Below are 18475 nucleotides of genomic sequence, written 5' to 3'. Positions count from 1 at the left end.
TGACGACTGATTCGTCGACGCCTGTTCGTATTTTAAAATGTATAACTCAGTTTATGGAGAGAGACGAAGAGACATCTAAAGTCTTTCAATCTAAAGTGTCAATTGACGGTTGAATCAACACACAAAATGAATTAATGCACAAATTTCGGTAAACTCATTTTGTAAGGGGAACTTTTTGAAACTTACTGTCGATGTGTAATGGCGAATAAGATTCACCATAAAAGAATATTAATCTATCATTTATTATAAATCAGACCATGGTTCTTTCTGGGCGATTAGAATAATATGGCATTTTTTGTATTTACCCCCCCCCCCCAGGGGATATGTAATTTTCAGTAATGAAGATAATTACAGAAATTAAGTAAAGTTATATTATTTTAAGATGATTGCTGGCGGATGCTATTCTATTCTAGTGATTTGGGAAATTTCAATATTAGAAAAAATTTCTATTAATTGCCTTTTTCTTGCATAATTTTTTTTTCTCGTAGATATGCTAAAACATTTCGTTTAACCGTGGTTAGGCCAGCTTGGGTATATGCCGCTTGGGAACAACGTGATAAGCCTGGATTTCGTGCCAATACCGAAGAATTTTCAAGTGAACATAAGCTAAAAGCGTTTGAAGGACAGAAAATTTGCTTTTTTGGTTTCCCTGCCGATGAACACGAACATATGGTCGAAGTATTGGAAAGCAACGGCGGCATACCTGCGGAATTAGATGATCCTGAGTGTTCACATGTTGTAAGTGGTTTTGTTGTAAACACACTCGATCCTCGTAGTATCATTTTCATTTAGCTTTCGGTTTTTTTGTTTTTTTAATTTTTGTTTTTGTACGCATCCTTGTTATATAAATATAAACCAATATTTGTCGTCCACTAGTGTTAATGTTTCAATTCACCATTGAATGTATATTTAAAATTCCAGGTCATGCCTAAAACGGGTGGTCATTTTTCTGAACTTTTCTCTCTTACTACTACTGACACCGCAGCTACTACTAACATTTCCAAAAATTTTCAAATTAACCCTTTTCCCAAACAATTCCATAATTTTCAAAATTGCCCAAATCAAAGCATTGTTGAAGAAATGGAAGTTGATAACGAGTTGGAAGCAGAAAATAATAACAGTAATCAAGGTAATAAAAATAATGAAGAAGATAAAGATGAAGATGATGATGATGAAGTTGACGACAATTTCGATGAACGTCTGGCTTTCGACTTTGAGGACAATTTAAAAGCATATGCGGCAGAAAAAGAAGCAGAAGACAATCTTGTTAGCGATTTGCTTAATTTGGATTCAGAAAATTTAGAAAACGCTTTCCAGTTATCTCATGATTTAAAAATAACAACCCTTGCCAGTACGCCGAAATCTTCTAAAGTGCATGTAATTAGGAATGATTTAAAGGTTTCGCCCTTTAAAAAGGACACGAAATGTGTTTTACAAGAATTTCGCAATATATCCTCGATATATGTTGATACTAAAGACTGCACTCAATCGGACAGTAATAAGCACCGACAAGTTATGGATTTTTCCATAACGACAGACATAGATGATCTGGACCAAAAAGATGAGCATCATATACCTAAAAAGACATTGAAACGCAAATGTGGCAATTCCGACGTTTCCTTGACGTCAGGTGAGTCGTCCGCTATGCCTTCAAGTAATAAAAAACCGAAATTATCGCACATTGATTCTATAAAACGTACTTTTAAACGTTCGATGAGTTTTGTGGCCGAACGTACGCCTATCGCTAAAATGCTCTCGTTACGACGCAGCACAGTGGACACGATAATGGATGATAGACTAAATTTTGAGGAAGACGAGATTACCGAAAAGGATGACGATTCGCCATGCTCTATAGCCTCAGTTCAAAGCACTTTTAATCAATCGGTACGCAAACCGGTAAAAGACAAATTGCGCAATTTTAAAAATCGCTTGGCGCGTAGCAGCGGCCGCAAAGAAAAAGGCGCTTTCAATAGTATTAATGAATTATCGAAAAAGACTGTACCGGATGGATTACAAGCGGAAAAGGAGGAATTCAAAACGCCGAAAGCGCCTAAAATAATGTGCGATCGTGCAAGTACGCTTTCTGCTTCAAGAAAACCTTTATCAACCTCTGCTTTTAAAAGCCGGAATACATCCGTCCATTTTGCCGATTCCCCTTGTAATTCCCCATCAACCTCTCTTTCTGCACTCGCTAGTCAAAACATTGGTCTAGGTTCTACTCTTTCCTTTAACACACTATTAACATCCCCCTGTACGAATGTTGATACTGCCTTGAGTCCCGGCAAACAAATATACCCTATTCATCGGGAACCAAATGATACTCAAGATACAAAATATCCAACGCTGAGCGTAGAAATTGGAGAGCAAATACAAAATGAATTGTTGTGCGTAGCAGACCAAGCGACAACGGTATTTAAAGAGAAGTTTTTTTATATTTATTTATTTTTTTTCTTTTAAATCTTTAGTAAGCAATTAAAAAACCGGAAAAAAAAAAAATGAAAAAATTGGAACAAAATTGAAAAAAATTTATATATAGAATTTCAGATTATTTCAATTTTTTATACTCTAAAAAAGATTACATTGCGAAATACATACGGACTAATTATTCATCGAAATTACGGAAGTGTTAGGAAAGCATCCACAATGGGTAATAGGTGTTGAGATATGCATTTATCAGATGTGCCGGTTAACAATAAGCTTAATCTAAAGAGAAATATCTATCTTACATATATATCAAGTTTTCTTACACAAGCTTGCTTGCTTTCGTACTGAAAATAACGAAATGCCTGAGACAGAGAAATACTAAAAGAAAAGTTCCATTAAAAGTGCTCAAATGATCGCCACTCAGTCGAAAGGAAGGGTTTCGCTTTTATTTTTATTCTATAAACCTATAGCGAATTTGAAGAATTAGTCGGAAAGGAATGGGTCTTTTAGCTAGAAGAGTATGTTATTATTTTGGATGGCACGGTTAGGATAAATACTATATATATATATATACTATATTCTATCCTATTAGGTTGAGTCATGACATAAGTAACTTCAGATGAAGCTAGGTAGAATTGATTGTTCATATTTCCCCACTATAAGTTGCCGAAACAAACGAGTTTTTGTGGTCACTGTATATTCGACATGTAATGCCTTGGGAATTTAAACAAGGCAATAGCGCTGAGGCGACAGCTAACGAAAATGTGCAGCTAGAAATTGATTTGTAAGATTCCGTTCTGGAGATACAACCTTAAGAGACGGGACGGCCTTCCAAAGCACAAAATTCATACCAATCATCAAGAGATATAGCACAAGCGTCGGATACCTCACATCCAACTGTTAAATTAATAGAATGCTCTTGTTCATTGGAAGCAAAATAAATGCCTTGACCTAGATAATAAAATACATTTGAATTCGTCTGGCAGCACTAAGATTTCAAACAATCTACGAATAAACGGAAACGGAGAGATTTGACGCATAGACGGATAAGCTTAATGCGACCCAGAATTTTTCTCTTGTGACGATTTCATACAATTTCTTTGGTGTGTACTTTTGTTGAGGAATCGGAATATAATTTTAGAAGCGGGGACATCAACTTCTCAAAGCCAATGTAAAGATCTTGCAAGATCACCAAATCTTGATCAGATGTTCAATCTCAGTTTCCTTAGGTGATTTTTGCTAACAGTTGATAGGGACGGCCATATTTTGAGGCTTATACCAAACACATATGCATGTCGGCATCGAGTGCCTGACTAGTAAAAGGATAGGAATACTAAGTGTAGGCAACGTTCTTAGCCAAGAACTAGGCATATTATGCTTTCAATTCAAAATCGATTATATAGCGCTTTAACATCATTGCATAAAGATTCCACGGGGCAGATTCTCAATAGATGAGGCAATTTCCTGACATTAACAAAAATAAAAACCGCTATATTTTGGGAACGGAAATTAACTAAAGTGAAGCATACAGCGGATACTGTTTCGATTGAAGTAATGATAATATTATGTGCAGGAAAGGAAAGATCGCTTTGAATGTCACTTTCACAATCAGGATAAATACTTGGATGAAAAAATCTATATTAATATAACTAACTAAGGTTACTCTTAAGATTATTATAAGTGACAGTTTTCGGATGTTTGGCCCCTAAGCTTTTGTACGAAATTTTTAAAATTTTCTTTCACTTAAGAAAGTCGACATTATTATTAACCGGCATATTTGGTGTAAGGAAATGAAAGATTGTCTTAAATGGAAATATTTCGAAAAGCTAGAACTAAGCGTACAATAGGATGGATGACTATGAAATAGGCTCTCAGCGTTCGGCTAGAATCGAACTTTCGGCAAAGAACTTTCGGCAAAGGAGTGAATTCATTACTAAGCAGATATATGCAAAAATAAGGAGTTGAGTTGTCTCGCAATTAGGAAAGCATTTTTAACATTTTTCATAAACAAATATCAACAACAAATATAGCAAAAACAGTAACTAACAAAAAATCTTCACAATAATTATTATGCGGTTTGCTATTTGCTTGCACATTTTTTATTTTTATGCGAATTTTTTGTTTTTTTTTTTTTTCATGTAACTGTACACATACACATATTAATGGCTAAAAATTGATCAATATTTTAAAAATGGTGGTTTTGGTAATTTAGATCTTTTCAATTAAAATTATTAAAAAAAGAAAAGCAAAAACAGCAGCACATTTTTTTCTTTTGTAAATGTTAAAAATGCCGCGTAAATAAAAAGTTGCGTCAGTCAGTCAGTCAGTCAGTCAGTTCAGTCAGTTATTAATTGCAACAATTGCATAGACGCATATGTATGTTGTTTGCTTATATTTTTTATAAATTTTTTTTTTTTTTTTTTTAAAATCAATTTTGTTCTATTTTTTTGTTTTTGTTTTTTTTGAGGAGAAGAGAAAATTGTTTAAATTGAAAACAAAAATATTCAAATTTTCTCGTTTTATATTTGATTTAAAATTTATGAAAAGAAAGAAAGATGGCTGAATATTTGTTCTATCTATAAATTATAATTTAATGTGCTGTTGTTGTGATAGCTTGTTTCTTTTTATTTATTTTTAAATAATATGCTATTTTAGATCAGATCAGATAGATAGATTAACTTCATTTATTTCTTTTATTTGATTTCACGTTTCCCATTTTCTACTTTTAGTGCATGTTTTCCGCATTTTAAAATTCTTCTTGCTAATATTATTATTATTATTATTATTATTATTACTATTTTTATTTATTTTTTTGTAATTCCGAAACAATATTCAGCCATTTTTCCATTTTTGATCACTAAATTAATTACTTGATGTCATTGAAAAATCATGAAAAAGTTTTCGTTTTTAATTTTTTTTGATTTGCGTTTATTCGTATTAGTTTTTATTATTTATTTATTGGTTTCTTTTATACCCATCACCGGAAGATGAGCGAGTGAGTGGTATATTCATTTGTTTTTATCAAAACGTTTGAAACGGATAAAGTATATATATTTTTGATCAGCATCGGTATTCCGAATCGTCATAAGCATGTCCGTATGTCCGTCTATTGTAAGCGATGACTTCAAATTTGATAGAAGCATTGAAAGTTCTGCGCATGTTGGATTTTATTGAAAATGGGCGAAATCGTTCGAAGTACCTAAACTAAGAAGGCCGCTGTGTGTTGCAAAGTGGAAGTTGATGAACTCACAAGTGATAGTAGATTCACTTGATAAAACTTCAACTTTATTTTACAAACGATGCCTGATGCTTACACAAATAAGAAGAAAATTGTACACGCCTATCCAGAATTGTAATCGGTTTTGCCCTACTATATCGTGTCTGTGATAGACCTACTTCTGTTCGCAAAAATGGAGATATCATGTTCAAATTTGAAAAAGAATTGAAAATGATGCAAATCGGGGATTCAGGGATACGCGTACAATGCAACGTAAACTAAGAAAACGTTTGCTTTTCTGTATTTTGCTCGCTAACCGTCAACCAGATAAACAGATGTACGTTATAAATTTCTATAAAATTTCTATAAAAATAGAAAAAATCAACCACGCCCATACAATCCTTTTTTTTTTTTTTTTTTGATCTATTTTAGCATAACGATGATGGGTGTAAAAGATTCGGTCAAAGCCGAATATAATATTTTTACTTGCTTTGTCTTCTCTTTATATTTCTAATTTAGGTGGTTGACGAACACGCCACGCAAGTCAAGCCCGAAACAAGGAACCAACAAACTCATATTCTCAAATCCGATTGGTTCTGGTACACGATTCAAAACGGGTACGCTCACGAAAAAGAGTATCTGTTCGGCGATGTAAGTAACGATGAAAGTAACTTTAAAAATTCTTTAAAAAAAAATATCAGAAAATTTTAAATCGGACCAAAATTTTTAAGTTCGTATTAAGACTTTCGATTTTCGAGCTGTAACAACATTATATATGCTACAAATGATTATATAATTAGTGGGAATAGTCTCGACCTATATCGGCTAAGAAGATGTGCAGAGTTTGTGGGTATGTCTACTGCAATAGGGTGCATATGTTATGTTTATCAAATATATGCAAACTGGAGAAATTTCTGATTTTTGTTTTTGTTGTTTTTCTTTGACACAGATGTCTGTCATAGGGCTACCAAATTTAGGGAAAAAGAAAGTACTCTTGATATTCGGTATACTCGCGCAATTTAACTTGAATATTGATCTTATTGGTCTTAGAAAAAAGAGATGTAATCTTAACGCGTGAATCGCGTATAAAGTTAATAATGCTAATATAATAATAATTATTATCATAAATATTGAAGAAAAACAAGATAACTTATATATCCTCGAAGATTATTGTTATTATTATTGTTTTTTTTTTTTTGTTTTTTTAATTAGTATTTGCATAGTATTGCGAATACTCCAAATACGGATCGTCGTGATTCTCTGCCAATTAGTTTTAATAATCGGAAGCGTAAACATTTCCTGCAATCGGAGGGTTCACCATCGGCTTCAAAACAACGTCATTCGTCGGATGCTCATCTCCTATCGGTATCATCTGGCAGCTTCTTTGATTGTACTAGCAGTCCCGATAAATTGGAAACTGGAATAATTTTGAACGAACCTGAGAGTTCAGTATGCGAAGAAACGCCCGCGAAAAAGTGCTCGATGCGTTTCAACCATTTTATGGAGTTTTATACTACAGAATCAAATTACGTTGGTATATTGGACACAATTGTCAATGTAAGTCTAATAATAAATCATAAGTTAAACTTATCTAAAGGGAGAGGGCATAGCATGTTTAATGTTCACAACGTGTTTTCAATTTTTCAGCTCTTCAAAAATCCTTTAGAAATGAGTGTAAAAAATAATGATGCTTTACTAAGTAAATCTAAAATAAAAGCCATTTTTGGTAATTTTCTGCCCATACATGAGGTGCATCAGAGTATGCTGGAACGTTTGCGTGCCATACATGCTAAATGGTCGGAGGATTGTTTGATCGGTGACATTATACTGCAACATCGTGATGATTTAATTAAAGCCTATCCGCCCTATGTGAATTTCTTTGAGCAAATGAAAGAGACTTTAATCCAATGCGATCAAGAGTATCCCCGGTTTCATGCTTTCTTAAAAATTAATCAAATTAAACCGGAATGCGGACGTCAAAGATTGCAGGACTTAATGATACGTCCCGTACAACGTCTACCTAGTGTTAGTCTATTATTGAATGATATACTTAAGCATACGAGTAAGAGCAATCCTGATTATTTACCTTTGGAGGAAGCTTTGAAAGCGATTAAAGAAGTTACGATGCATATTAACGAAGATAAACGTAAAACAGAATCCCGGATAGCTATCTTCGATATATTTAATGATATTGAAGATTGTCCGGTAAGTGTTTTGCTATATATTGATATATGCCGTTATATTTATATTACATCTTCTATGTTTTTTTTCTCATATTATTTTGAATTCTCTCTTAGGCTCATCTCGTATCTTCGAATCGTATGTTTATATCGCGATGCGAAGTAAATGAACTGACAAATAATTTAAGTGGGCGGGGTGATAGCTTGATGCTATACTTATTTTCTGATACAATTGAGGTATGCAAGAAGCGTTCACGTTTCAATAGCGCCAAATCCCCCGGTAGCACAAAAACACATAAACATGTTAAACTTATTTCGTTGAATGCCATATATTTTGTTATCGATATAACGGATAGTCCGCGTGCTTTTGCTTTATTATGCGGTCATGACAAGGATAACTTATACTCATTTAACATTGCTGATGAGGAGGTTGATAAGGTGATCTACTTGAAAGCACTATGTAAACAAATGGCAGAAAATGCATGCCGCACTGACACGGTAAGTGAAAGCGTAAACTGTGCGACTATATGAACTACTAAGCTAAATATGCGCATTATTAATGGCAATTTTGTATTTTAGAATAAGCCTTTACTGTGTCGCACTTCGCAGGAGTTGGACGTCGATATTAGCGACATTAATTTGAGTACATTGTCCAAGGCTTTCAAATTAGCCGCACGGACACGTCTAAAGGTAAGTTCATTTGCTTAACACTATTTCTGATACGTGCGGCTATATTTTTTGAAGCATGGCCTATTTGAATTTAAGGGTTTAGTTGTTATTGCTGTATTTCTTGTTTATTTATTAAGGTTGGGCGGGCGTTTTCCTTTAATAAAACGCCATCGAAATTGAAACGTGCCGTTTCTACAATGATGACACCGCCCTTTGGGAGTACTAGTTCTTTAACACCGGCTTCACAACTGGCGCAAATGAGATTGGCCAGTTGTACCAATATTCATGTAAGTAAAGAATAAAAAAATTTTCACGTGAACTAATTACAGTGTTGTGACCTACGCGTATTTAAAAATTGGTGGTTTTTGAGAGTCAACACCAAATAAAAAAAATTTATTGATGTTTCGAATTCGTATGCAATAGAATCGGGACAAAACATTTCACCGAGTGAGGGACTTTTATTTTAATCTGTTACTTAAATAAGAATTAACTCTCAAATAGTATAGAACCAAGAACGGCATTATATTGTGCAAAAAAGGACATTGTTTGATTGATATTATTGTTCAGCGATTTTGTTGGTGCTGGGTTTACTTGGGCAACAGTATATATTTATATATATATATATTTATATAATGTATATATATTTGGATTTGTGTTTGTGTAACGGCCTCATAAAATATAAAAAAATTAATATGCGTTTTAGATACAAAAAAATATTTTTGATTTTTAATATAGAAGTGTTTTCACTTTACGTCATACTGTGGGTATTTTCTTTGATCAATTTGGATTCGATTCACATTTTGGCGCTGATCAAGAATACGTACGCTTTATGGAGTCTCTAAAGTTTTCTTCTAGGTTTTTCATTTCAATAAAAAGAATGTAACGTCAGACAGTTTTTTTAACAATTTAACAAAAAGTAAACAACAATAAAACAAGTAACAAAAGAGTTTCTGCACCTCTCACTGGTTATGTGAAAGGACCGTGTCTAGATAAGAGTCTGAGTGATAGTAATCATAATAATAGAAATAGAGGAAGACACAAATTTCTGTCAAACAAAATTTCGTCATAACGACTGTCACATAATTCTTGTTCGCTGCTTTCCGCTACCAAACGATGAAAAGAATACTCTTTCGGTTTTAAGACGATTTCATTCTATTCGCGTTATATTTAAACATATCCTTAATTTTCCTCTTCAACACTATTTCACACACCAATCTACCTTAAGGTGTACTCTGAATGCCTTGACATGCTATATGTGATTACTTATGAAATCTATGTGTGGTTATTATACTCTACAACCCATGTAGTATTCTGTAATAAATATCACTTTGCAATAAAATGCCTTTTTCAACTATTAAGCCAGTAGGTGCCAAGTGGGAGAACTTTTAAGATATTAAATTTATTGTTCAACTACAATTAGAGCAACTCTAACCAATTAATATTTCAAAATATTATTGACTAAAACTTTTCATAAACTTCTACGTTAAACTTTTAATTTTGAAAGAATTGAACCAATAGAATTCAAATTCTAGCAATTAGCGTTGTTTTTTCTTTTACTGCTTATATGTATCATATATTTTAATACTCTTCAAAACTCCTCTTCTTCGCATCTTATCAATAAAATCTGAAGTACACACGATAAATACGTACAAAGTAGCAACAACCGGACCAAAGTATGAATAAAATTTTTTATTATATATTTTTTCTATTTCAGGAAGTCACACAGGAGGACACTTGCGATGATATATGCAATCATTCACCCGCGCCGCGTTCCGTTCAACCAACACGTAGAATCAAATTTTCAACATTCGGTAGTGTGGGTCGCATTTAAACAATTTTAACGCTTTACTTAATGTATAATATCTATCTCTACTTCGACAGAATGATTCGGGATTTATTTATTACATAAAAAGAAAATAGCATTGCCTTGACGAACACTTTAAATTTTTGGTAATCTATCTAAAGGCATATACAAAAATGAATGAAGTGAACAACTGGATGTAAAATACATAGACTTTTTCTCAAAAAGATTGTTACAAAATATGTTTTTTAAAGATATTTTTATTTAAGATGTGTTATATATATTATAGATTTTAGATTTTTACAGAATTTTTTGAATTCGATATTCGTTTTGTATATATAATATCGTCGCCATAATTGGGCTTTTCATGTTCAAGAATTGTTTTTATATAATTCAAAAATATTTTTTTTTTTTTTTTTTTATACTTTATAATTATTATATATATAATAATAATAACCTTTTTACATACTTTATATATAATTAGACATATGTTGTGTACGTATTTATTAAAAACGGATATTTTAACGAACTCTTGTGTCTTGTGTCTTTTGTCTTTTTTCCATGTGAATAAATAAGCTTTAAAAATTTGCAAAATTTGTATTTGTGTTGATGACCGTTGCTTTTTGGGAAAGTCCTCAGGGAAAATTGACAATTTAAACGGCATTGAAAAAGTGCGCGACCTAAATGGTATTCATTCAGCAAATTCGTTGACCAAAAAAAATGAAAATAGTACGTACGAGCTTCGTCGGGGCAGTGCACTGCCTACAAGATTTAATTCAAACCGTCTTTAAATTACAGAAAAATATTTCAACTATTTGTATAAAAAATAAATGCTGTTTATTTGAACATTACATAATAAATTTAATAAAACGTTAAGCACGAGTAGCTACTGAAGCCAAACCGACATAGAGAGATGTAAAAAAAAAATAAAAAAAAAATTTCTAAATGAATAAATAAGTAAAACGATAAATAAATAAAAAAAGGCAAAATTTAAAATATAAATTCGAAAAAGTAAAAGGAAAATATATTAGCTTGAGCACATTAATTAAATAATTAAACCCATAAAACGGCACTGGAATCTTCAGTGGTCAGGGTAGAGAAACGTTGCAGTTTCGTATTGCCTACATTGTGATAAGTTTTCGATTGTGAATCCCAACGATGCGACATATCTTGCAAGGCATTCAATGGCAATCCCACCACATTTGCTTTAAGCGTAGAGTTGCGATCATCAATTAGTTGTTGTTGGTCATGTTGTATTTTATTTAATTTAGATGAATTAGTAGCGACATTCGATAATCGAGTAGAACTAAGTGGTATACCCAAATCGGGAAATGAACTAATCGAGCTGAAACCACTTTCGTCTTCGGTAGATGAGCCGCCCGTTACTTGAAGGGCGGATGTTTGGGGGTGTTTATTATGATTCGTTGGATTTGATGCCGTTATTGGTGGCGGTTTTGGTGGCGATATGAATGATATGTTCGGTTCTTCATCAGTCTCCAATTTCGAGGAAGCTGATGAAGCGGCCGATGATGTGGTGGAATGAACGGAACTATCGGTGGAGCTGCGTAGTGATAAACGTGATTCGCGCATATTTGCGGAACGCAAGAAAAGCATATCATTGGCAAGCGTCGACGATTTGGCATTTGTATTCGTATGGGCATCTCTACTAGTTGAAATGATGGTTGAATTGACCAACGGCGGTCCCGTAGATAAAAGCAAAATCGAATTGGTTGATGTCGCTTTAGATAAACGATCCACATTTTGCATTGTATTTGTGCCCGTATTATTACGTGCGTGTGTTAAGTCGGGCTGATGGCTTGACGTATTTAATAAATTATTAATTGTACGCAATAAGCGAAATGCTTCCTGATTAAGTTTCTCCTCTACATCGTCAACATGTATATGGAAACGTAATTCGTGACATTTCTTGGGGGGACGTCTCCTGTATACATAAAAAGAAAAAAAGAAAAATGAAAAAAATAATAATAATAGAAAACATTGTAATTTATATTAACGCTGCATGCATACCAGGTGAAATCTTTAAAAGCACTATGCGATTGTGTCGGCGACAATTGCTGATCTGCGATACGATCAGTACCGCTGTTAACCGTTTCAGCGGCAGCAACTGTTAATTTTATTGCTTTGCCATTTGCCATTTGTGTTGACGATGGCTGTTTTAAGTCGATTAGATTTACGCTACTGCGTGCACGTAGATATGCTGCCGATGTCTCCGCTGCCTTACCTTCATTGATTTTCTCATGACCTCCACTTGCTTGATACACCTGATGAAGACTCCTCGAGCGTGATATCTGCTCCATTTTAGTGCTAACGCCGCCATTACTGTAACGATTTTGTGTGGTCTTATATGATAATGATTGTTGTTGTTGCTGCTGCTGCTGCTGCTGTTGCTGCTGGTGCAGTTGTTGTTGCTTTTGCTTTTGTGTTTGATAGCGTTCAAGAAATCTCGCAACTTCCTCCATAACAGCACGATACATGTTGCAACTGGTTTCCACCTAATAATAAATGAACATTTAATTCGTTATTTGTCAATACATAAATCAACTGAGTAAAGAATGTAATTTAAAAATAAACAAATGTGTTTATTGAAGAGACAGAGGAAGAGAGGAAAGAAAGGTGTTGTGAAGTATTGATACATTATTCATTTAGATTGTAAATATTTTAATATTTTACGATCGCGGGGGTAAAACTAATAGTTTTCTTGAGCATGAAATTTTCGTTGCATTGCGGGTTTTGTGCACATCAACGATAATTAAATACAAAAGAAATATACGTATATATGGTGGTATGAAATGTTGATTACAATAAATTATTCACTCAAAGACAAGATAAGAACACAATTCTTATTTTATTTTTATATTATTATTAAAACGAATTAAAGTAAGTATCTATGCAACGAATCCAAGTGATAATGAAATTCAAAAATGATTAACATAAAAAGTAGATCAATCGCGTGGTCAAGTCAAAAGTTGTCAAAAGTTGATACAGACATCGCCGCCGGAAATGAAATTAAAATCGAGTCGTCGTAGGCGAGATAAGGATTGCAAGTATATTGACTGAGATTTTAAATAAAATTTGAATCTAGATGATGTGATGAAAAGTGAGGAAAAGTTTCAAGTATCTATTCTCGTGTCAAGGCAGTTTGTAGTTTAAGAAACACGCGTGGAAGTACCCTTTAGGGTAACATTTCGTGTTAGATTCTACGGCCTGGTCGTTTTCATATTTAGCGTTAAAAAACATTGCATACGATAAAGTTACAAGTCGCATTATAATAGTATTAATAACTGTCGGGAAATTGAGTAGTTTTGCTGTTCAAAATATAAATCAAATAATTTGCATGTGTTCGAACGCCATATTAATAACGGGTCCTTAGCAATTGTTAACTTCTGCTTTAACTCTAGTAAGACTAAGGCCTCATTTTTCGATTCTCCCCGTGCCGGGTCATTTAAACTCAATATAAAAATATTTGAATATCGCCTTGATCTTGTAGTAACACTTGATCTCTGCTACAGTTCGTGTTACACTCCGAAAATTGTACAATCTGTATCTTTATCTGCCTTTACTGGTTAAACAAACTATTGCGTCTTCTCTTCCCATGACACTTGTTAAAATTCTCCTTTTACGATTATCTAAAATTCAGGTTACTTATCTATCTCTATAAAATCATGCAATCTCGATCTCTAACGACTGCAGTTCTCAGCAGTTCAGTAGATCGAATAGAAATTGAGTTACCGTTGAATCTGAAATTCTTCGATGGTTCTTCGAATACGTTTACAAGAAATTTAATCGCATTGCTAAACATCTAATGTATATTTTGTTGCTGCTGGTAGGAATTGACGATTACGGAGTTTAGGGAGCAATATGATTACATTCGCAGCCAATTTTCTGACTTTTATACTCGCTTATGTTTTAGTTTCTTTTCCGAACATGATGTGTATTTATGTAACTAGGCTTATTTATAGTTTGGAGAGTTACTTAATAAACTGAATAAGTGAAATGAAATTGAAGTAAAAATACTTTTACATAATTTGTATAAAGTTTTTAGCTTATTTATAATGTTAATTTCTCTTTTATGGGTAACAGCAACCAGGAAAGTTTTTTCAAGCGTTTTATTAATGAATGTTCGCAAAGGCATCCAAGTCGGGTTTTACCTTTGATGTCTTCTTGTTCTTCCTCAAAAGACATGTACTATTAATAAAAGTCCGGGACTGCGAACAGTGCTCTTTTTTATATTTATGCTATAACATCGTTCACCCAGACGAACGATCGGACATGAAATAGTAGGTCATTGAAGGCAATTGCCACATTCATGACACTATATGGCTTTGGAATAACACACTTGTAGTGACCTTCTTCGCCGTTCTCTCCTGTTTTCATCTTTCAATAGTATCCTCTTTCATCTTCTCCCTTCTAATAACAGTTCTTCCTAACCATCACTATATCTACATAGGTAAAGCGGTTGTTCAATTATTCAAAAAAAAAAAAAAACAATTCTAAACCTGCGAAGCCATACTATAGCGCGAACAAGAGGCAAAGTGGTTGATTAGTAGTAAGAAAGAAACACACGTTAATTCATTCGAAAGGAATCGCATTTCGAAAAAAGGAAAGAAAAAAAATGCTGAAAAAATGCATTGACGGGCTCGTTCATATTGAGAGTTGCGTAGTAAGTCCATTTTTTGTTATTGTATATTTTTAAAAATATTGATAAGCACTGAAGGGCATATTTTTTATATTTCGTGTAAGTTTATTATTCAATCGTTTTTGGAGCGCTGATTAAAAAATAAAAAGGTTGTTTTTATACTCAAATCAACATAAATTAAATTAATTAAGCAAAATGCTACTCAATTTTCTATAAATATTTATTCATAAAAATGTTATAATAATTTAGAGGGATAAATATATGTAGGGGAGTTGGTTTTGTAGATTGCCAATTGTATTACTACAGAATCGCGACCGTAAATGCCTTGGCAATAACAATTTGTGTGTGTCACGGACCAATTTTATGTTTCTATTCTCGCCAAGGCATGATGGTTTCGTAAACGATGCGAATTAAGTCATCCATTCAAAATCGTGATTTCTTTAGAAACCAAGCAAATTAACAGAATTTGATATTCAGCTCTGTAATGAAGGTGAAATTTTGGGCGTTAACAATAATTATTGTTGTTGTTCGATTTCTAGGGGCCATCTCTCTGGCATGCGAGATGAGACAAACGTTACATTTTTTAGGTACTGGTAAAAACATTTAACTAAATTTTCCGTCTGGAAATTCTAGAAGATTGACAACGATATTAAATCGTGATAGATTTATGAATGCTAGCGCCGTTCTTCAGTTTACAAAGGGTGTTCCAAAATTTACGTATGATTTGTACTAAATTAGAGACAGAGTTGTTATTTTTTATTTGTAATTTTTTTATTGAATCATAATGTACATGGGAAAGGGTTCTGTGTACACTAGCCCATCGATCAAACGGCCCTATGGCTTTGCTGATTATTTTGCCTAAACGTGGTTGAGGAAATTCATCGCTGCTTCTTTGATGCAGTTGCTTCTTTGATGCAGCGTTGAGTTCCCTTCTTCAATGTAAGGGTGGTTGCGGGCTTGTTAACATAGGCTTTTGACTTCAAGCCCTTATAATCCCTATAATCCCATAATTCCCAGGGCTATCAATTATTCTCTTGATAGTTCATGAAGTTAAATCAATATTCCCACTATACTTTATATGAAATTTGCGAGCCCTGCCCGCTAAATTTTCATTGTTCTTGAAACGTTGTTCAGCAATGACAAGCCATTGTTCTCTCCCGTACTGCACCACTTTCAGTTGTCCACCAGCTTTTTTATTTTGAGGATTACCAACACTTTATACAACAAATAGCTGTAAATTCAAATTTTGCGTAAATTTTGGATCACCTCTATATAATTTTTTCGATATGCGATATTTAAAAAGTGAGTTTTACTTGCCTTGCGGTAAGTAACGAGCTAGTAAAAATAATTCTTAATAAAAAATGTTATAGGCATAAAAAACCGAAAAAAATATTGCGTACGGACAGTACTGAAAGATAGAAGAGTCAATTTGAAATCAAAAATAGTGGATGGATAGAGTGACGCAAAACTTTTTGTCCGTACTAATGGGTAGCCTTGTATTAAGTAATTCAAAAGAAACGAAGTTAGAGCAAGTGAGGGAGACAGGGAGAGAGAAGGAGATAGAGATTAACTCGAGTAGATCCGAATAAAAAGAGTTTGGAGAAAATGATGAAGAGGGAGGGAGGGAGAGAAAGATATACTTGAACAGATCGAAATGAAGAGAAACAGACTAAAGAACATTTAGAGACGATATGAAAAAAAAAAAATTTGTAGTAAATGTTTTTGCTTTCGTCTCGCAGCTTTGCTTGATAACGCCTTGAAGAGACCATATATTAAGTTAACTTTTGATTGTAGAAAAAATGTGCATATATAAAATAAACATTTGGAGCAATTTGAGTATTTCAGTTCTGCTCGCTTAAGAAAACAAGCATTTGCCAAAAAAATATTTATTTACGAATGTGCATAGCAAACAACGGCTTCTTAAAACCTCATTTACAACAAATCAAGATTGGCATAAACTGTAATGTGTGCCATAATCACAATGACCGTTGGCATTTCGGTAATAGTGCTGAACACTCAATCGGCCTGTGGGTGGTAGTAGGGAATTGTGTGAAATATTTAACGAAATCTCACCAACATTTATAATATAAGATTATTTCTGCATATTGTGCCAAAAACTTGTTAAACCAAAAGTCAAAGTTTGACGTTAGCAATTTCTAGATATGCACGAAAAAAATACAAATGAAAAACTTCAGAAAGGAAGGGTATATCTTTCGTTTCGACTCTTCGAATATGTACTTACAAAAAAACAAAAAAAAAAAAAGTATTTATGATAAGAAAAAGATTATAAGCTCGGCTAGGCTATCGACTCCCTAGAGATCTAAAATTATTTAAAGCTCATTAAGTATTTCAGAGATAAATCTCTAAAAATGTTTAAAAAAGTGTATGAAAAATTTGTTATAATAAATAAAATGCATCAAAGTTTTCATATATAGAAAACCAGAAGAGAAACGATGTGCATTGCCCGATTATTTATGAATATAAAATTATAAAATCTGATCTTCAAGTTAAGAGCGCAACAATTTTTCCTGCATGGATGGATGCATTTCACAACAAAATAGAAATTTAGTTTTTCTCTCATTGAAGGCGTGTCTATAAGCTAATTTCTATAGTTTTCAATACATTCACTAATAGTTCCGCTACCTTAGTTCATTTTGCCATGGACATAAGAACTTGAAATAGGAGTAAAATGCTTTCCAAGGGAATAAACCATTGCCGAGTACATGCAAAAGTAGAAATCTTTGTCAAACGATGTGCTATAGTTCTGTTACTTGTAGTCCTTTACGACATGGCGAATGAAATTGAAAAATAAGACGGGAAAGGCCCTAAAGCGAATAGGTGTACAAAAAATGGAACGTGACAAGTTTAGAGTTTAGAAGAAGAAGGAAAAGCAGTTACTTGTCTTTCGTTGTATAAATATTGCAAGTCGAGATCTTTTATAAATAAAAAATTACAATTATATGTATTGCTGTCTGTTAGAAGACATTTGACGATGTTACAAGTGAAATAATTCAATTAATATGTTCTCTTATTGCGAATGCAAAAATGCTGCACAACTTTTCCTGGCGTTCGCATTACGAAGCGACTAGTGGTGGCTCCTTTGTTTTCAATTCATTGGCTAACAATGGTTGTTTTTGTTTTTGTTATTGTTGTTGTTGTTGGCGCTGCCGTTTTATAGTTTCAAACGTCTTTTGATATGTGGGAATACCTGATTGTATATAACTTGGTATAGATGCAAAAAATTCCTATGCTGTGACAATAGCAATTATTTTAAAATTATCAAACATTTTCATTATTATTATTATTGGTATTGTATTTAAATTTTTTGCCAACAAGATGTTAAGACAAACATAGCCTATGAATAGTATAACAACAAAAATGACATCCGATGCAATGTAACCTCTAGACCTCCTCCAATCAGTTTGCGGAAAGCTCGACTCCACTCTTACCATAGTATACTATACTATGTGCATATATATACATATATACATACATACATACATACATACATACATACATACATACAC

At 33.3% G+C, this 18475-nt stretch overlaps 2 protein-coding genes across 6 annotated transcripts in view; one reads left to right on the top strand and one right to left on the bottom strand.

Moving 5' to 3' along the window:
- Positions 1–10699, top strand: part of LOC119631393 (protein ECT2) — a 41937-nt gene extending 31238 nt beyond the window's left edge. For 3 of the 5 annotated variants that reach the window (XM_038023553.1, XM_038023550.1, XM_038023554.1), the window contains exons 5-13: positions 489–738; positions 922–2409; positions 6161–6292; positions 6854–7198; positions 7289–7846; positions 7939–8319; positions 8401–8511; positions 8628–8777; positions 10205–10699. In XM_038023553.1, coding sequence (XP_037879481.1) covers positions 489–738; positions 922–2409; positions 6161–6292; positions 6854–7198; positions 7289–7846; positions 7939–8319; positions 8401–8511; positions 8628–8777; positions 10205–10321 — 3532 coding nt within the window. In that variant the 3' untranslated portion in view covers positions 10322–10699. The remainder of the gene's footprint in view (positions 1–488; positions 739–921; positions 2410–6160; positions 6293–6853; positions 7199–7288; positions 7847–7938; positions 8320–8400; positions 8512–8627; positions 8778–10204) is intronic. The other 2 variants (XM_038023552.1, XM_038023555.1) reach the window with 2 other exon arrangements.
- A 572-nt stretch (positions 10700–11271) lies between these two features.
- Positions 11272–18475, bottom strand: part of LOC119632703 (hybrid signal transduction histidine kinase A) — a 76401-nt gene continuing 69197 nt past the window's right edge. Inside the window, exons 3-4 of the mRNA XM_038025753.1 lie at positions 12320–12804; positions 11272–12233 (exon numbers count right to left, since the gene is read on the bottom strand). Coding sequence (XP_037881681.1) covers positions 11345–12233; positions 12320–12804 — 1374 coding nt within the window. The 3' untranslated portion in view covers positions 11272–11344. The remainder of the gene's footprint in view (positions 12234–12319; positions 12805–18475) is intronic.

This window comes from Glossina fuscipes, unplaced genomic scaffold, assembly GCF_014805625.2.
Source record: "Glossina fuscipes isolate IAEA_lab_2018 unplaced genomic scaffold, Yale_Gfus_2 1, whole genome shotgun sequence".
Classification (NCBI taxonomy): domain Eukaryota; kingdom Metazoa; phylum Arthropoda; class Insecta; order Diptera; family Glossinidae; genus Glossina; species Glossina fuscipes.
Note: the sequence above shows the minus strand (reverse complement) of the source record. Positions and strands in the feature narration are given on the sequence as shown.